Consider the following 16412-nt stretch of genomic DNA (forward strand, 5'->3'; position numbering starts at 1 on the left):
CTTACAGACAACTGGAGGTTCTTATCATCAAGTCAGGGAGTTCAAGTGTTCAGAGATGAACCATCCAGTTAAAAGGAAATGCAGGCAAGACTACAGGCAGGTCATTGCTGTTACCATGGCCTCAAAACCAGAAGTTTGTCAAGACATTTCAAAATAAACGTCTACTAAACACTTCTACAGCCAGTAGTACTATATGGATATGCCACCTGGAGTACAACCAAGCAAGATCTGAACAGACTGATGATATTTGAAAGGAAAGTCCTTCGGAAGATTTATAGACCAGTTTACGATAATGAGAGTGAAAAATGGAAGATTCGTCACAATACAAAAGTTGTGTGATATGTACAAAGAGCCGAACATCGTGGCTATAATGAAGACATGACGACTCCAGTGCTCGAATGCAGGACAACCGATGGCTGAAAACTATACTCAACACCAAGCCAACTGGCAGAAGGCTCATAGGAAGACCTAGAACTTGATGGAGTGACTGTGTATTCAAAGACCTTCAGAGAGTGGGACTGCTGGAAGGCTGGCAGAAAGGAGCCAAAGACAGGCTGAAGTGAAGGCAATCTCAAAGCAGCGCGTGGTCCATTGGGCCTGATCGCGTAAAGTTAAGTAAGTAGTCCTGGTCATGTTGGTTGCCAGGAAATGAGGCTGCTGATGCACAGCTGCCAAGGCTGCAGTCCTCTTACTTCGGCCCGTGTGTTCCTATATTCCCTGTTTGTCAGGAGGTGGTGTCACTTTGGTATCGCCAATGGTCCTCCCTTCACGGGGATAAGCTCTGGCTCATCAAGCCTCTCAGCCTCCTGCCGGGAGATCATTTTAACTAGGCTGCGTATTGGGCACTGCCTTTTTAGCCATTGTCGTTCGATAAGTGGTGCTACCCCACTACTTTGTACACATTATGCCCGGGTTTTAACTGTCTGCCACTTCCAGATGGAATGCTGATTTTTTTAACCATTTACGTTCCCGCTTGGGTTTGGCGTCTGAGGTATGGGCCGTTTTAGCAAATGACGTGAGGGCTGTTGACCATGTGATACTTTTTATCCAGTAAAGCAGTATGGCAAAGGCTCTTTAATTTTTAGTTTTTGAGCTCTGTTTCTATATGGTGTCTTTTTTAGCCCTTTTTCCATGTGCCTGTTTTTAGCTGTCTTCTATTATGTCAATTGGGTCTGACGTTTAGCCGTTTTCTAACTCCTCTCTGTCTTTGTGTTGTCCGCCCCAATATCTGAGCGGTCAGCGCGGCGGTCTGTCATGCCAAGGGGCCCGGGTTTGATTCCCAGCTGGGTCGGAGACTTTCTCCGCTCGGGGACTGGGTGTTGTGTTACCCTCATTATCATTTCATCATCATCAGTGGAAGGCGATGGGAAACCACCACTGGAATCACTTCCCTAGAGGCTCATGCAGTGGACCTGTGTGACGAGGCTTCCCCCATGACAAGACCTGCCATAAGGCAGAACACAAAGTAAGTCTTCATGTTCTATAGTTTTGACTTGGGCGCGTATGACCCCAATTGTTTTTTGTGCCCTAAAGCAAAGTAACCAACAAAAAAACATCTCTATTCTGATAGACTCCTTAATTATGCTGTCACAGAAACTTGGCGTTTGCACCATGCTACTGCTCTCATTGAATTTCATTTCATGGTTATATTCAAGGCTGTGTTTGGTGAAAGCTGTTTTGCTTGGTTGTTTTAAGTCAGTATGTTGCTGATGTTCATTGCAGCTTGCCGAGGATGCAGTGAAGTTCCTTACTAAAGAGCTAAATTTCATTCCCACTCTAAAATGCCACTAGTAGTGAATTACATCTGCCCCATGGAGCAGGAAGCAGCAGAAGACATTTGCAGTGGAATCTGTAGAGAGCACTTACCGAGGCACCAATGCTAAGATCTTATGTATCCAAGGGTGAAAGAGTAACATTGGGATATCTGTGGGACGACAAAGAAACTGTAGTTCTGCCAGCCAACAAGAACAACACTACAGTCCCAGTCCCGCATGTGGACTACAATAAGGAGATTTTCAATGTTTTGAATGATGTTGCATACAGACAGACAGACAGACAGATGTCAGTTGTATGAATGAAGCGGAGAGGAAGATGGCAACTCTTCTCAGTGAGTCAGACTTGCTCCATAGAACATCCTGTGTTAAATCTTTGAATCAAACCAGATAGAGCTATTCTCATTTCCTGTTCCATATTAATTTGGACATTATTTATTCTTTATTACAGTGACTGCTGAAAACTGAGCTTTGCACAGACAGGAAATTGCAGATGGAATTAATGTTCATTGAGCTTTACTACTGGGCAGTGGATATTTATCTTGTAATGATTAAAAACTGTGAAGACCCTTGTGCTGTCAAATTTTGTCTTCAGTGTACTGTTATGAGACTATTCAGTCAGATTTTCTTCTTCTAAGGAAGTAAATTCTTTGGAACCTTGGCATTTGGTAGGTCATAAATCCATGCAGATTTATTGATATTTCAGAATGAAATTTTCAGTCTGCAACAGAGTGTGCACTGATATGACACTTCCTGGTAGATTAAAACTGAATGCCGGACCGAGACTTGAATTTGGGACCTTTGCCTTTCACAGGTAAGTGTTATACCGACTGAGCTCCCCAAGCACGATTCACAACTCATCCTCACAGCTTTACTTCTGCTTGATATTTTCTTCTCAAAATTCTTTTTGTAACCATTTAATGGAAGATGGTTTTCTGTAAGCAAAATACTATTGAGAAAATTTAAAGAAATGGCATTTGCAGCTGACTGCAGAACAATTCTGCTTCTGCCAATGTACATTTTGCATAATGACTGCAAAGGTAAGGCAAAAGAAATTAGGGCTCATATACAAACAGTTGTTTTTCCCTCACTCCATTTGAAAATGTAACATGAAAGGTAGTGACTAGTAGTGGTACAAGGTCCCCTCTGCCACGCACTGTGTGGTGGCTTGCAGAATATTTATGTAAGTGTAGATATTTTTGATAAGTCAGATATGTTGGGTCTCTCCTTTCAAGGGTGCACCAAGCGCATTTTAAAACTAAACGAGAAAATACAGTTTTCAGACAAAGATTAAAGTTGTGGCGAAGAAAAATTAATGAAAATGACAGGTGATTTTCAAAAACAGAATTTATATTGCAAGGCAAGTCAAATTCATTGGTGTTTGCAGATTGCTGCAACAAAGAAGAAAAACCCATCAATTCAATCTTCATTACTTTTTCTTTGCCACAGTTTTAATCTTTTTTTGAAAACTGAGGTTTTTTTAATTTAATTTAAAATGTATTTGGTGCATCATTGAAGGGAGAGATTCAGTGTATCTAACTTTTCAAAGATATCTTACATTTACATACCTACTCTGCAAGCCACTATGTGGTGTGGGGTGGAGGAAACCTTGTACCAAAACTAGTCATTCCCTATTCTGTTCCACTCGCAAATGAAACGAGGGACTAAAAACTCTTCTCATGTTTGTGTATGAGCCCTAATTTCTTTTGCCTTGTCTTCATGGCCATTACATGAAATGTACATTGGTCACAGTAGAATTGTTCTGCAGTCAGCTGCAAACTCCAGTTTTCTAAATTTTCTCAAGTGCTTTGTCAAGAGAACGTAGCCTTCCCTCCAGGGATTACCATTTGAGTTCATGGAGCATTTCTGCATTACTGTAATACTCGCATGTTGAATTAACCTTTCAGAGGAAATGTAACACCCTGCCTCTGAATTGCTTTGATGTCTTTCTTTAATCTGAACTGGTGGGGATAACAACACTCCAGCAGTACTCCACTCGTGTTCTGTATGCAATCTCCTTTGTGGATGAGGTACAGTTTTCTAGAATTCTCGCACTTAATCGAAGTGGACCATTCACATTCCCTGCTTCTGACCTTATGTGCTCATTCCATTCCATATCACATTATAATGCTACATGTGGATATTTAATCGATGTGACTCAAGCAGCATACCATTAATATTGTATTTGAACATTACATGATCGTTTTTTCTAGTTATATACCTTTCATCGCACCAAATAGAAATTCTGTGTAAGCCATCCTGTATCCATCTACAACAGTACTATTAAGTGTAGATTGCTGCTCACCATATAAAGAAGGCATCAAGCTGCAGACAGGCACAGTGAAAAGATTAATAAACAGTTAAGCTTTCAGACAAAAAGGTCCTTCAGTGGAAATATTTCCAGCACATTAAAAAGACTGATAAACATTTAAGTTTTTGGACACAAAAGTCCTTCTTCAGAAATATTCTGTTTATGAAGGGGGACATTTCCAAAAGTGAGTAGCAATCTATCCTTTTCATAATATTGTTGCTATCCCATCCTGGACTTTCCATTGTTTGAGTCTGTATCCTCCTACAGTCACTCAATGATGATAATTTCCTGTACGCTACAGCATCATTAGCAAACATTCACAGATTGCTGCTCACCCTATCTGTCAGATAATTAACGTATACAGAGAACTACCGTGATCCTGCTATACCTCTGTGGGGCATTTCTGACAATACCCTTGTCTTGGAATATAGAATCTGCATATTTCCTTCAGCCATGGTTCACAGGCTATCGTAAGAAAAAAAGGCAAGGTAAGTTGTACACAAGTAATACTTTCTGAAACTTTGATGATGTATGGAGAGAAGCTTTTCTATTTCAAGGAGATTTCTTGTATTCAGACTTATAATATGCTCAAGAATTCTTTGCAAACTAATGTTAAAGACATTGGTCTGTCGTTTTGTGTGTCCTTTCCTTTACCCTTCTTATGTACAGGAATCACTTGTGTTTGTTTTTTTTTTTTTTCACATGTGTGGAACTTTTCACTGGGTGAGAGATTTATGAGAAATACAGGCTAAATAAGAAGCTAATGTTGAACTGGAATAGAGATTCCATTTGGACTTGGCAACTTATTTTTTCAATTCTTTCAGTTGCTTATCAGTGCCAAGGATGCCTGTTTGTATGCCCTCCATATGGAAGTATGTGCAATGGTTAAGCTAGAACCTCAATTTTCCTTTTGCTGTCTTCTATTAACACATTGACTTGTCAGGAAGTGCCTGAATAGTAGCCTTCAACCTGATTACCGGTTTTATGTAGGACTGGACTTTTCTCTGGTTCTTGGCAAGATCTTTTGCTACTATAGTATGATGGTGGAAGTCATTGAATGCTTTGGGCATTGATCTTTTTATAGATGCATGAATTTCTACTAACTTTTGCCTGTTGATATTTCTGCATTCTGTTTTGATCCCAGAGTACAATAATCTCTGTTTCCTCAACATTTTCTGAGTATTAAACCATGGTGGATCTTTTTCATCCTTAATCCATTTACTTGGCACTTGTCCGCCCCCTTTGCTGAGTGGTTAGTGCATCGACTCCCATGACCGTACCTGGGTTCAATTCACGGCCGGGATGGAGATTTTCTCCTTTCAGGGACTGGGTATTGTGTTATCCTTATCATCATTTCATTATCATGATCATGCAAGTCACCCAGTGCATTAACATTAGAAAGAGATTTGCAACTCGGCAGCTGAACTTACCCTTCTTGGGACTCCAGGCCATCAATGCCATACGATGTTTTCATTTCACTTCACACATACTTTTGCAGAGTGCGATTTACAATTAGTTCAAACTTAGCCCATAATTCCTCTAACATGTTGGAACTAAATGATATCTATTCATTCAGTATGGTAACAACTGCTTATCTGCTCTGTCCAGCATGGAACCTCTACTAGCCATCTTAATAGATTTGTTGACTTTAGTAACCATCATCACTACGATGACATAATCACTAATTCTTGTCTCTCTACTGACTCTGTTGATAAGATCAGACCTGTTTATAGCTATGAGGTGTAAAATATTTCTTTTGCATGTAGGTTGTTGAACTAGCTGCTCAAAACAGTTTTAGGAAATATGTTCAGAACTAGTTCGTGAGAGTGTTTTTACATACCACCTGCAATGAATCCATAAACGTCCCAATCTGTACTCGGTATGTTAAGGTTGCCTCCAGCTAATTTAACATGACTGGAGTAGTTCCATGTTACTGAGTGTAGACTTTCTTTGAATGATTCTACAACTTTTATGGTGGAATCAGATGGCCTGTAAATAAGATCCATTGACTAACTCAAGGTCATCAGGCAATTTACTCCTGTTCGGATAACTTCACAACCAAACTCAATTTCGACCTCCATAGACACAGTGTTTGTCAATTACAGTGAACACTCCCCCACCAGTGGCGTCTAACCTGTCTTTTCAATATGCTTTCTATGCCTCATTATATATCTTGGGGCTTTCTACTTTGGGTTTTATCCAGGTCTTCTGTACTGAGTATTATTTGAGTGTGGCAGCTCTCCTGGAGGGCGGCAAATTCAGAGACTTGGTTATAAATGCTTCAGCAATTTCCTGTTAAAAGTACCTAGAAAATGTATTCAGACATTAACCAACATAGGCAAACAGTTGGATATTATTCATTTCTTGACAGAAGCTCAAGTGAGAAAACGTTAAACTAAACACTCTGTACAAACACCAACAACTGCGCTGCTGCTTCTGCTGCTACTACTTCTTCCTCCTGGGCGACTGTGACTCCTAGATATCACATAAATTTGCCAATTTAGTCAAAACATCTGTTTCATCAAAATATTTGTCAACCAAGTGTTTGTTTTCGAGAAAAATGTTTACATTTCTGCTGTAATTGGAATGTACAAGACAGAAGATGGCCAAAGAGAGCAGTAGTATAACAAAGTGTATATTCAACTCCTAAAACCTCACACAATTCCCTGTTTTAAAACATAGCTTTACTGGTCGAGTTTCACGTAGTTTGCTATATTTACTAGGATGTACCAGTGGAGAACTGAAATATTTTGATGTGAGAGCTTCTCTGTGAATGATGCAGTGGGTCCACACTGAATCCAAAGTTTTGTGTTCAATAACAAACTGCACTTGTCCATAACATCTGGACAAAGAACGATCACCTCGGTACGAACACCAACGCACTTTGTCCACTACAAATTCTTTTTCAACATAAAATATTTTAAGTATCCCATCTGTCTTGAGCCTTCATACTCACAGTGATTCTTTTACAAAGGATGTTGCCGACAGTTGAATTATACCTAGATTGGAATAACTAAGTGACTGACAGGTATCATAGTAATAACCAGTAAGAGAATGAGATTGGTCATGCCATCTGTTCTGGTCATAGTTGTTGTACTATTCAGCTATCCTATTTACCAGTTGCTGCAGACAGCTGGTAACATAGTTAAGTACCTGCAAATCATTTTCATTGTTTCTCTGTGTGGTGTGCTATTTCATGCAATAGAAAGTCCTAAACTAGTTGCAAAAGTGTGAATAAAAGTGGTAAGACCATTATAACCCTGCTAAACAACCCTAATATTGAATATAAAAGAGCAGGGTGTGAATGTATCTGGAATGGAAATGCAGTTGTTGCTGCCACAGCCATATTGCCTGCACATAGAAATGAGAACTGACAACTTTGCCCTTTTGTGCTCAACTATCAATCACTTTGTTATTTTGATCAAGGTATATCACCTGAGAGCTGTGCTTAGCAAATTAAGTGTGCGCCATTATTATTGTCTGTAATATTGTCAAGCAGCAACCAAAATTCATTTCCTTATAATGAGAACATAAAACATGGCAACTTCTTTTTTGGGATGTGTGACTGTAAGTATTCCATGTGTTAACATAGGTTGTTTCAGGTAAATGGTTATCTCCTTGCCAAATAATACACCGTTTATGAGTTTTGTGGATTTGATGCTCGTAATATTGTGTGTTATTTGGTATTGTTTCATCAGTGGCTTGTACTTCTGTAGTCCTTAGTTTCATTAGTCTTCTAACACCAATTGTATACAAGTACAGAGTTTTACAGGTAAATGAGCTGGAAGTATAGCAGAACAGATGTGTCTCTGTATTTTGAAATGATTTTTATTCAGTTTTATTTTTTTAGGGTTGTGTTCTTCCCTTGATGTGTAAATAGTACCAGGTATAAACAGAAAGATAGGTTTTTATTCATATACTACTGTCTACCCATAACATTACTAGTCACAAGATAAGAAAGTTCCTATTTCAAATCTAAAGTAAACTGACTCATTAAAATAATACTAGCAACACACCCCATCTTTGCAGGAGTACCACTAAGTATCGATGGCCGGACAGCTTATCTGGCATAGTGTAATAAATTATACTTGCAAACCCACCTCATGAGTTAGTTCATCTAAAAGGAGCTTTTTGTAGGGGACTGTCTTCAACTGTAAGATAATTTGGGGGGGGGGGGGGGCGGGGGGGGGGGGGGGGGAAGGCATCTTTGCGCCATCACACGACATATAATTGCACAGCTGATGGCACAAGTATGGCTTTTTCAAACTATCTATAAGGGGCAATCAAATAAATACAAGACAGATGGAAAAAAGTAATCACCGTAATTGTTAATACGTTTATTCCACTTTGAAACAAGGTGGTCAATGCTTTCATGGAAAAATGTTTATGGATGCTTACAGAACCATGATTGTACCCAAGTGTGCACTTCTTTGTCTGAAGCAAATTGACACTATGGATGTCTTTCTTCAGGGCTCCAAAAATACGGAAATCTCATGGGGAGAGATTGGGTCTATACGGAGGATGTGTAAGGACCTCCCAACAAAATTTCTGCAGTGTAGTTGAAACAGCTTTGGGAACATCTGTTGTGGGTAGAGTCAGTAATAAAGAAGTAATAAATTAAAACATCATGTCTGATGCTGAAGTTTTACTCCATGAACAGTGAAAAGTAGTAAGAAATAAACTTTTTTCCTTTCATAATTTTGTGTGTGGGTTTGGGGGGGGGGGGGGGGGAGTGTTGTGTCAGTAAGAAAAAGTTTTGTAAAGGTTTTAAGTTATGTGTAGAGTTTGTTGTAAATCACTAACAGTTTCTAATTGTAATACTTTTCCTTTGTGGTAAACTTCTAAAACTTCTAATGTAAAATTATGCCTCTTAATTAGTAGATTATGATAGCATTTTAAACTTTTAAATTTGGTCAATAATCATGCAAAATGTTGAAAGTCAATATTTTGAAGCCCTTAAGTAGGCAACTGCAACTGGTACTGGGTTCCAGGATAGTGCTTACATTACACAAAGATTATCCTATAGAAATATATAAATAATTTATTCAGTTAATAAAATTTGTTTTCCTGAAATAGTAAGGAACCCTCATTCGTAAAATTTTAGAGTGATCATGTGTGTCTCATATGACCACAGTTAATGCACTCCCTTATCCCATAACTTTGGAGACTATTTTCTAATTTTTCTCATTCACGAGCCTGTCTCCATGGAGAGCATAACAACTTCAACTCCTGGTGGGGCAACCCAGGAGGGTGGGGGAGAAACTCAAGAGTAAGTTTCTAAATCAATTTACAGTTAACATCCAACTTTAAGCAACCTGATGTACATGTTTCAGCCAAAATTCGTACCCCCAGTGACTCACTCACTTGTACGGACACTTGAGAAACACAGATCATATCATAACATAATATTTTAAAGTAAGTTCTCTGTGACCCCTTTTCTTGCATCATTTTTATGTTACCTTATGTTTATGGGGGAGCAGGATGTTGGTCTAGTATGCCTAAGCAATGGCCTTACTTCTCTTTTACATCTCGTCAGTGATGTAACTTCGGTAATTTATTAAACATTTTCTTTTATTCCTGTGGTAGTAACAAGTAATTTGTCCTGCATGAGATTGTACCAGAAACAAGCTCTCCCCAAGCTGTAATAAAATGTGAAATTATCAATGTAGTTCCACTGACTGTAAATTTTTAAGTGTATGATGATGATGATGTTCCATACTCCGATGAGCGTAGGGAACGATACGGGAGACTCGCACTGCCGACTAGGCAAGGTCCTAGCGGAGGTGGTTTGCCACTGGCTTCCTCCGAGCGTAATGGGGATGAATGATGATGATGAAGACAATACAACAACACCCAGTCATCTCGAGGCAGGGAAAATCCCTGACCCCGCCGGGAATCGAACCTGGGACCCCATGCACGGGAAGCGAGAATGCTAGTGCAAGACCGCGAGCTGCAGACTTCAAGTGCATTGCTTGATGTTATTATGGCTCTAAGGCAGTGTCTAAAGGTACACACTTCCAATGTAAAAATCTCAACTCTCTTCATGTTCTGATATTGGGTAGCAGCTTCTTTTCAACATCCTTTCCCATATGAGTTTGCAACCTGTCTGTAAACCCCAAGAGGCTGACAGAATATCAGTCTGCCATATGTTAAAAAAGAGATGTTGATTGAAAAGAATTAACTTAATGTTTGTCCCGCTCCCCCCCCTCTGTGTGTATGTATATGTGTGTGTGTGTGTGTGTGTGTGTGTGTGTGTGTGTGTGTGTGTGTGTTTGAGAGAGAGACAGGGGGGGGGGGGGAGCGGGAGGAGAAGGGGCTTAAGTTTGGAAAAGGGTGTTTTATTGGAATTCGGAGCCATAAGGAAAGGCATTTGTATCCTAATCAAAAAAGGTCACATTTTCAAAATTTGTAAAGGGATTGTACTGTTTGGTTGCAGATTCTCCTAAATTGCAGCAGAAGCATGGGAGTAGCAACCTGAAGCGTGGCAAGTCTTTAGGAAATCCTGTGACCAGGAAGCCTTTTGTGCCAAAGAGGCAATTATCAGCAATAAACAAAACAGTAACTAACAGCATAGTTGTGGTGAAGTCAGCAACAAACAGTGATTCAACTGACAAAGATCCTGATCTCATTAGGTTACAGGTCAGTAAATTCTCTTCAAGAAAGTATTCATATACTGGACCAGGTCTCAACAGCATTACACATTCTTACACTTTAGAGGAATATATGCTGCAGTAACCACGTGAGATGACCTGAAACTGTGGGACAAACTGGGTCTCATATCCAGCCTTTTGCATGAAATGATCTCTGAGCTTGCCTCACAGCTGGACTAAAAGCTTCTACCTGCTGCTTGGAGGGTGAGTGAGTTCATGCTAAGAGTTGTTAAATGAGGTGAGCTCAGGTATCACAATTAGTAGCAAGCTTCTTGTAAAAGGTAGATCTGGGTTCAATTACTGATCTAGCACATGCCACAAACATTCATTGCATCATATACTCCTCTAAACATGAAATTATCCATAGAAAACAACACAGTATAAAAGAAAGCTGGGCAAAATTCTTGAAAATCATAATCCAGGACAACCTCAAGTGTAACACGCAAATAGATTTCATAGCCCATAAACTACTAAAAACAATTTTGTCATTAACTGTGAAGTGCATGGTAGAGCATACAGCCCATTGCACCAGTTATTAGGGCTTTTCCCCATTTCATTCACATATTGAGTGCTGGAAGAATTATTCTTAAATGCCTCTGTGCATGATGTAATTGGTGTAATCTTGTCTTTGCAATCCCTATGGGAACTATATGTAGGGGAGTATATTCTTAAGAGTCATCCCTTCCTATTGGTTCTAGAAGTTTTGCAAGTAGGTTTTGATTGGATGGAATAGTTTGCATCTGTCAGTTCAATCCATTTTCAACACCTCTGTGCTACTCTCCCATAGGTCAAACGACCATGTGAGTATGGATGCTGCCCTTCTTTTCTGGCCAATATCCACCCTCGATTATCCATTATTTGATACTAGATTGTTAAACTGTCATGAAGCAATTGCTGTAATCAATTACAGCTATAAAGTACCTGGAAATATCTTCCACAGAGGGAATAAATACATAAATGCAGTTAAGGGGAAGGCAGAAGCAGAACTGGAAACCATTCGAAGTGTATTAAGTCCCAAAACAGTTGTTTGGTCATTTGGTGACTATTGTTTGAGCCACTTGCTGAATACTATATCAGGTGACTTTGACGTGGACAGCCGAACTTTTGCTGAATAAACTCCTCCCAGGTGAAGACTGAATTGCTGAAGATCACCAGGTTCAAACAGCAGACTTTGAAGCAAATTATGCCTTAGATGGTGCCACATCCCCCGACATGCATGTGAAGGTTGCTTAGTACTAGCAAAACTTAAGTCTAGGAAGTTCCTGGGACCACCAGAGAGCATTCACTGAAAAATCATTCCACAGATCACTTAGGCTAAGAAGGATTTAGACAATATTAAAACTTCTGACGGGTTTGCAGTTAAGAAATTGAATGAAAGAGATCTCATGTACCCATATACATACTGGCCAGTTTGCTTAATCATTGTGCCCACTAAGGTGCAAGACAAGTTTCTATGCAACTGCTGACAGATGTACAAGTTACTGACACCTCAGATAGTACCAGTTTTGTTTCAGGGAGGGACTTTCTTTGGATGACATGATAAATCATGTGCTTAAAATACAGAGGGGTTCATAAAAATGTAGACACTCTTTGATAGTCAATGTTAATGGAACAAAATTACATATTATTACAGTTCTTGTGCAGCATAGAGATTATTTTGTGTGTTTAAAGTGACCCACATCGGCAGTCAAAGAACATCAATGCCACTGAACTGTTGACAGAACTGCGGCTGTCGGTGTTGCTGGCATGATAGATACACAGGATGCTTCAATGGTTTTTCGTAGCTCATTCAGTGTAGCTGGCTTCTGTTAGTAAACTTCAGTTTTCAATGTTTTCCATAGGTAGAAATCAAAAGGTGTAAGGTGTGGAGACTGTGGTGGCTACTTAGCACCTCCTGTTTGACCTACCCATTGTCAAGTTAGATTTTCGTCAAAGTATGCTCTGACGTCTCTGTGGTAGTCAGGCAGAACGCCATCTTGTTGTAGGTAAAATCTTTCATTTACAAACACCTTTTGGATAGCAGGTAAAATTGATGTTTGCTGCATTTGAAGATACACCTTACCAGTTATGATACCTTCAAAGAAGAATGGGCCAATCAAACCGCATGATGACAGGTCACACCACAAATAAGCACCTGGTAGATTAAAATGTTTGTCTGCGTGTACATGAGGGTTTCAGGAGTCCAGTACATGCAGTTATGGCATTTACAGTACCGTTCAGTTTGAATTGTGCCTCATCAGACAAGATAACCATGCCTTCAAACCACTCACAGTAATCCATCCTTCAATACGGGTCATCCTCGTTTGTAGCATGCAGCAATCTTGAATGTACACTTTCCACGTTGTAGTCTTCAGAATTCGTTGTACACTTGATCAGCTTACGCTGCTTTCACATGCATGCTGCTTCACAGAGTTTTGAGGTGCCATAGCAAAATGCTGCAACACAGCAGTGCTGGTAGCTGCACTTGTTGATATTTTTGGTTGACCAGATCTTTCTGTATGCTCATTCTGAGCTATACTGTCAGCTCCAAATTTATAGTGAATGCAATAAATTGTTGTACGCGTTGGTGGCTGAGTTCCATACACATTACATCATTGCCATTGTACCTCCATCATGTTTTCGTATTTCCAGTACTGCTTCAATATGGCCTTGCGTAGCTCAAACGATGATCTTCCTTCACTCATTGCTGCACTCTCATCTGTTGTAAAATGTTCACCAAGATCTGTTGAGAAAACAATGGACTGTGCTCCCGCACAAAATTGCAATGATACGACATTTTGTTCCAAAGGTATTAACTGTGAAAAATGTCTTCAATTTTCTGGATCCCTCTGTAGATATCACCTCACATGGTAAACACACGATTGATATTGGGTATCTTTGATAATTTTTGTGATCTGATGATTGTGAAGTTTCTGATAACTGATGTACTCTGATACAACCTCTATGACTAAAGTTGTGGAGAGGGTGTAGTAGAGGGAGGGAATGTTGGCTGAATTGATTATGGGCAATTGTAAATTGGTAAACTGTATTACCAAGTGATTACAATGGTTGACCTATATGGCTTTATCCTGGGATACCTGAATTGAACTTTTCTCCTTTTTGTATATTTCGGTTGAGGAGCAAACCTATGGAGTTGATGGATATGCAGATGATCTAGTGGTAGCATCAGAGAACTCCATGGCCAAAGTTGAGAATCAAGCAAAGGAGCCTCTCAATAAAGTCCAATGATTTGCTGTCATAAAGCCTTAAATGTGCTGTTGAAAGGAAACCTGTAAGATGCTCGTTTGTAATACAACTATTTCATAACTGATTTAACTAGACCTTCTCACTTTGTATACAGCACAGTGTTATGTAAAAGCAGGGATGAGGGTTAGATATTTTATGACTGTATGTCAAAACCCCAAGTGCCTGGTTTTCCTGCAACTGTTGTCTTGCTTCTCCCACTGCCAGCTAAAATCATAATCCTGTAATGTTTGTCATTTAGCAAGTTGGGGAGACACTGACACAAATGAAATCCAAGTTTATCTAACAAGATCCAAATATGTTCTGATAATCAAACACTTTTAATTGTGGGCTGCACTTTTCACAACTTATATGTTAACTAATCATTTACTGGCACTTCAGCCATGTAGCCGACTGGAATGTCTATTGTAAAAGAATTAATCACTTGGTACAAATGCCTGAAGCACAACCACATGAGGTCCAAGCATTAGTCAGTTCTAGTGGCGTAATAAGTTATTCTCAAGAGCATACGCATGTCCAATTGTGACGCGGCTGTTTGATGACTTAGCAGTATGATATCCAGACAAAAAGTATCAATACTTGTAATATTTGGTCAAACTGATTATGTGTTTCTCTCTCACTTTTAATGTTCTGGATAATTGTTCAGTATACATTACTTATCCCATTACTGACCCACAGGGTTGATTGTCTCCCAATATAGCTATTTCGGAATTATCATTCTCAAATAAATCACCAATACTGAACCATCAAACTGATATAAAATACACAGGTTCTGTGGCATGAATTTCAATTACTCTGACAACATACTGTAAATTGTGTTCCGCAGCTGTGGCATTGACACTGTGTGGTACATGGAAGCTAAGCCATGACTCTCTAATTATGCTCTGCGCTCGCCAAAGGGGTGACAGTCGACAGGCGCGTGTGAAATAGGCAACAATCCTACAGTATGCTTACAAACGAAACCAAACCATAAGATGAAGAGATATTACAGTAACTGTATAGACAACCATCAATATTTAGAAGCTCATCTTCATATAAAAGATTAAACTTAAACCTCCTGTCATTCAGGCAGCATCCGAAACAGGTAGAGTAATTCATAAATACAAATTGGCCGTAATAGGTGATACCTGCATACCACTACTGCAAGCGATCAGGGGTGACCACAATGCCAACTTTATTGTCATTACGAGCTTCACAGCCAGTATGTTGCCAATTCATCTCTGTTAAGCACAGATAAATCTTGTAGCATGCACAGAGAAGATCTGTCACATGTCTGGATGCCTCACACTGGCTAAAAACAGATGATGTGGAAAGAGTGGATAGGGTAACTAAAATTAGAATTTAAGATAAGATCCAGCTCAAACACTAGAAACTGGATGGTATGCAGAGGGTTTGGGATATATATTCTCATTAGGAAACTGCTCCACTTTCTGTCTGGACATGGTTCTCATTCACAGCATTTACATTGAATTCAGTGATGACAAAGAGGTCAGTCTAATTATGAAGAGTTTGCAAGCTCAGTACATATAACAGTTAAATATCTGAAGTAACAATAGTATAGACCTTAACATCGTCCAGACCATTCTATAGATAGATTAGCTTGCAACACAGGTATGTGGCAGCATGTTCGTAGCTCTAAAGGCATCTGTAATTAAAATATTTCCTTGTGCAGTGTGGTGGACTAAGGTCAGTCACAAGTCTGGGGTATTGTGTCTGACCATGGAAGTGTCAGTGCCTCTGAAATAAAATGTAAAAGTAACCCATTCAGTGACATATGGTGATGTAATGTAGCATATGTGCATGCACAGATATGTCATCTTTTGCTACAAGTGCCACCCTTCTCTTCCAGCCCTTTCCCAGTGTACCCATTTAACTACTGCTGCTATTAAAATCTGTTGCTGTTATGATTCAGTCATTCAAAGCACTGTTGTTTATGACTGTGTAGCTTTTGTTAGTCATCAACAGCACCATCATCATTGTGACCATGGGTACTGATATACAACCACCATGGGACCAGATTGATGTTTATGGTAGTGGACTTACATTTGGGAGGTCTTGGTTCAAATCCATCTCCAGTCATCCTGATTTAGGTGTTCCCTGAGGTCCCTAAATTCACTTAAGGCAAATGCTGCAATGATTTGTTTGAAAGAGCACAGCCGATTTCCTTCCCCATTCTTCCTTAGGCTGAGCTTATGCTTCATCTTTAATGACCTTGTTGTCAACGACGTGTTAAACACTAATCTGTCTACCTTCCTTCCTTCTTTGGCACTTAAATGTTGATACAAAAACAGATTAGCAGTTAATAATAAATATCTATTAATTATTAATGTAAATTTCATGATAGATGTAATTCTCAGTTTATAACCCATATGAGAAATAATAAGGATTAGACAGATGATGTAGGTGTTTGTAAAAAACAATAGTAGGCTCCATTTT

General features: G+C 39.4%; 1 protein-coding gene across 1 annotated transcript in view; it reads left to right on the plus strand.

Annotated features, from left to right (window-relative positions):
* LOC124605383 (BLOC-1-related complex subunit 5) overlaps window positions 1-16412 on the plus strand; it is a 73017-nt gene that overhangs the window by 45424 nt on the left and 11181 nt on the right. The window contains exon 3 of the mRNA XM_047137023.1: window positions 10520-10722. Coding sequence (XP_046992979.1) covers window positions 10520-10722 — 203 coding nt within the window. The remainder of the gene's footprint in view (window positions 1-10519; window positions 10723-16412) is intronic.

Source organism: Schistocerca americana, chromosome 3, assembly GCF_021461395.2.
Source record: "Schistocerca americana isolate TAMUIC-IGC-003095 chromosome 3, iqSchAmer2.1, whole genome shotgun sequence".
NCBI lineage: Eukaryota > Metazoa > Arthropoda > Insecta > Orthoptera > Acrididae > Schistocerca > Schistocerca americana.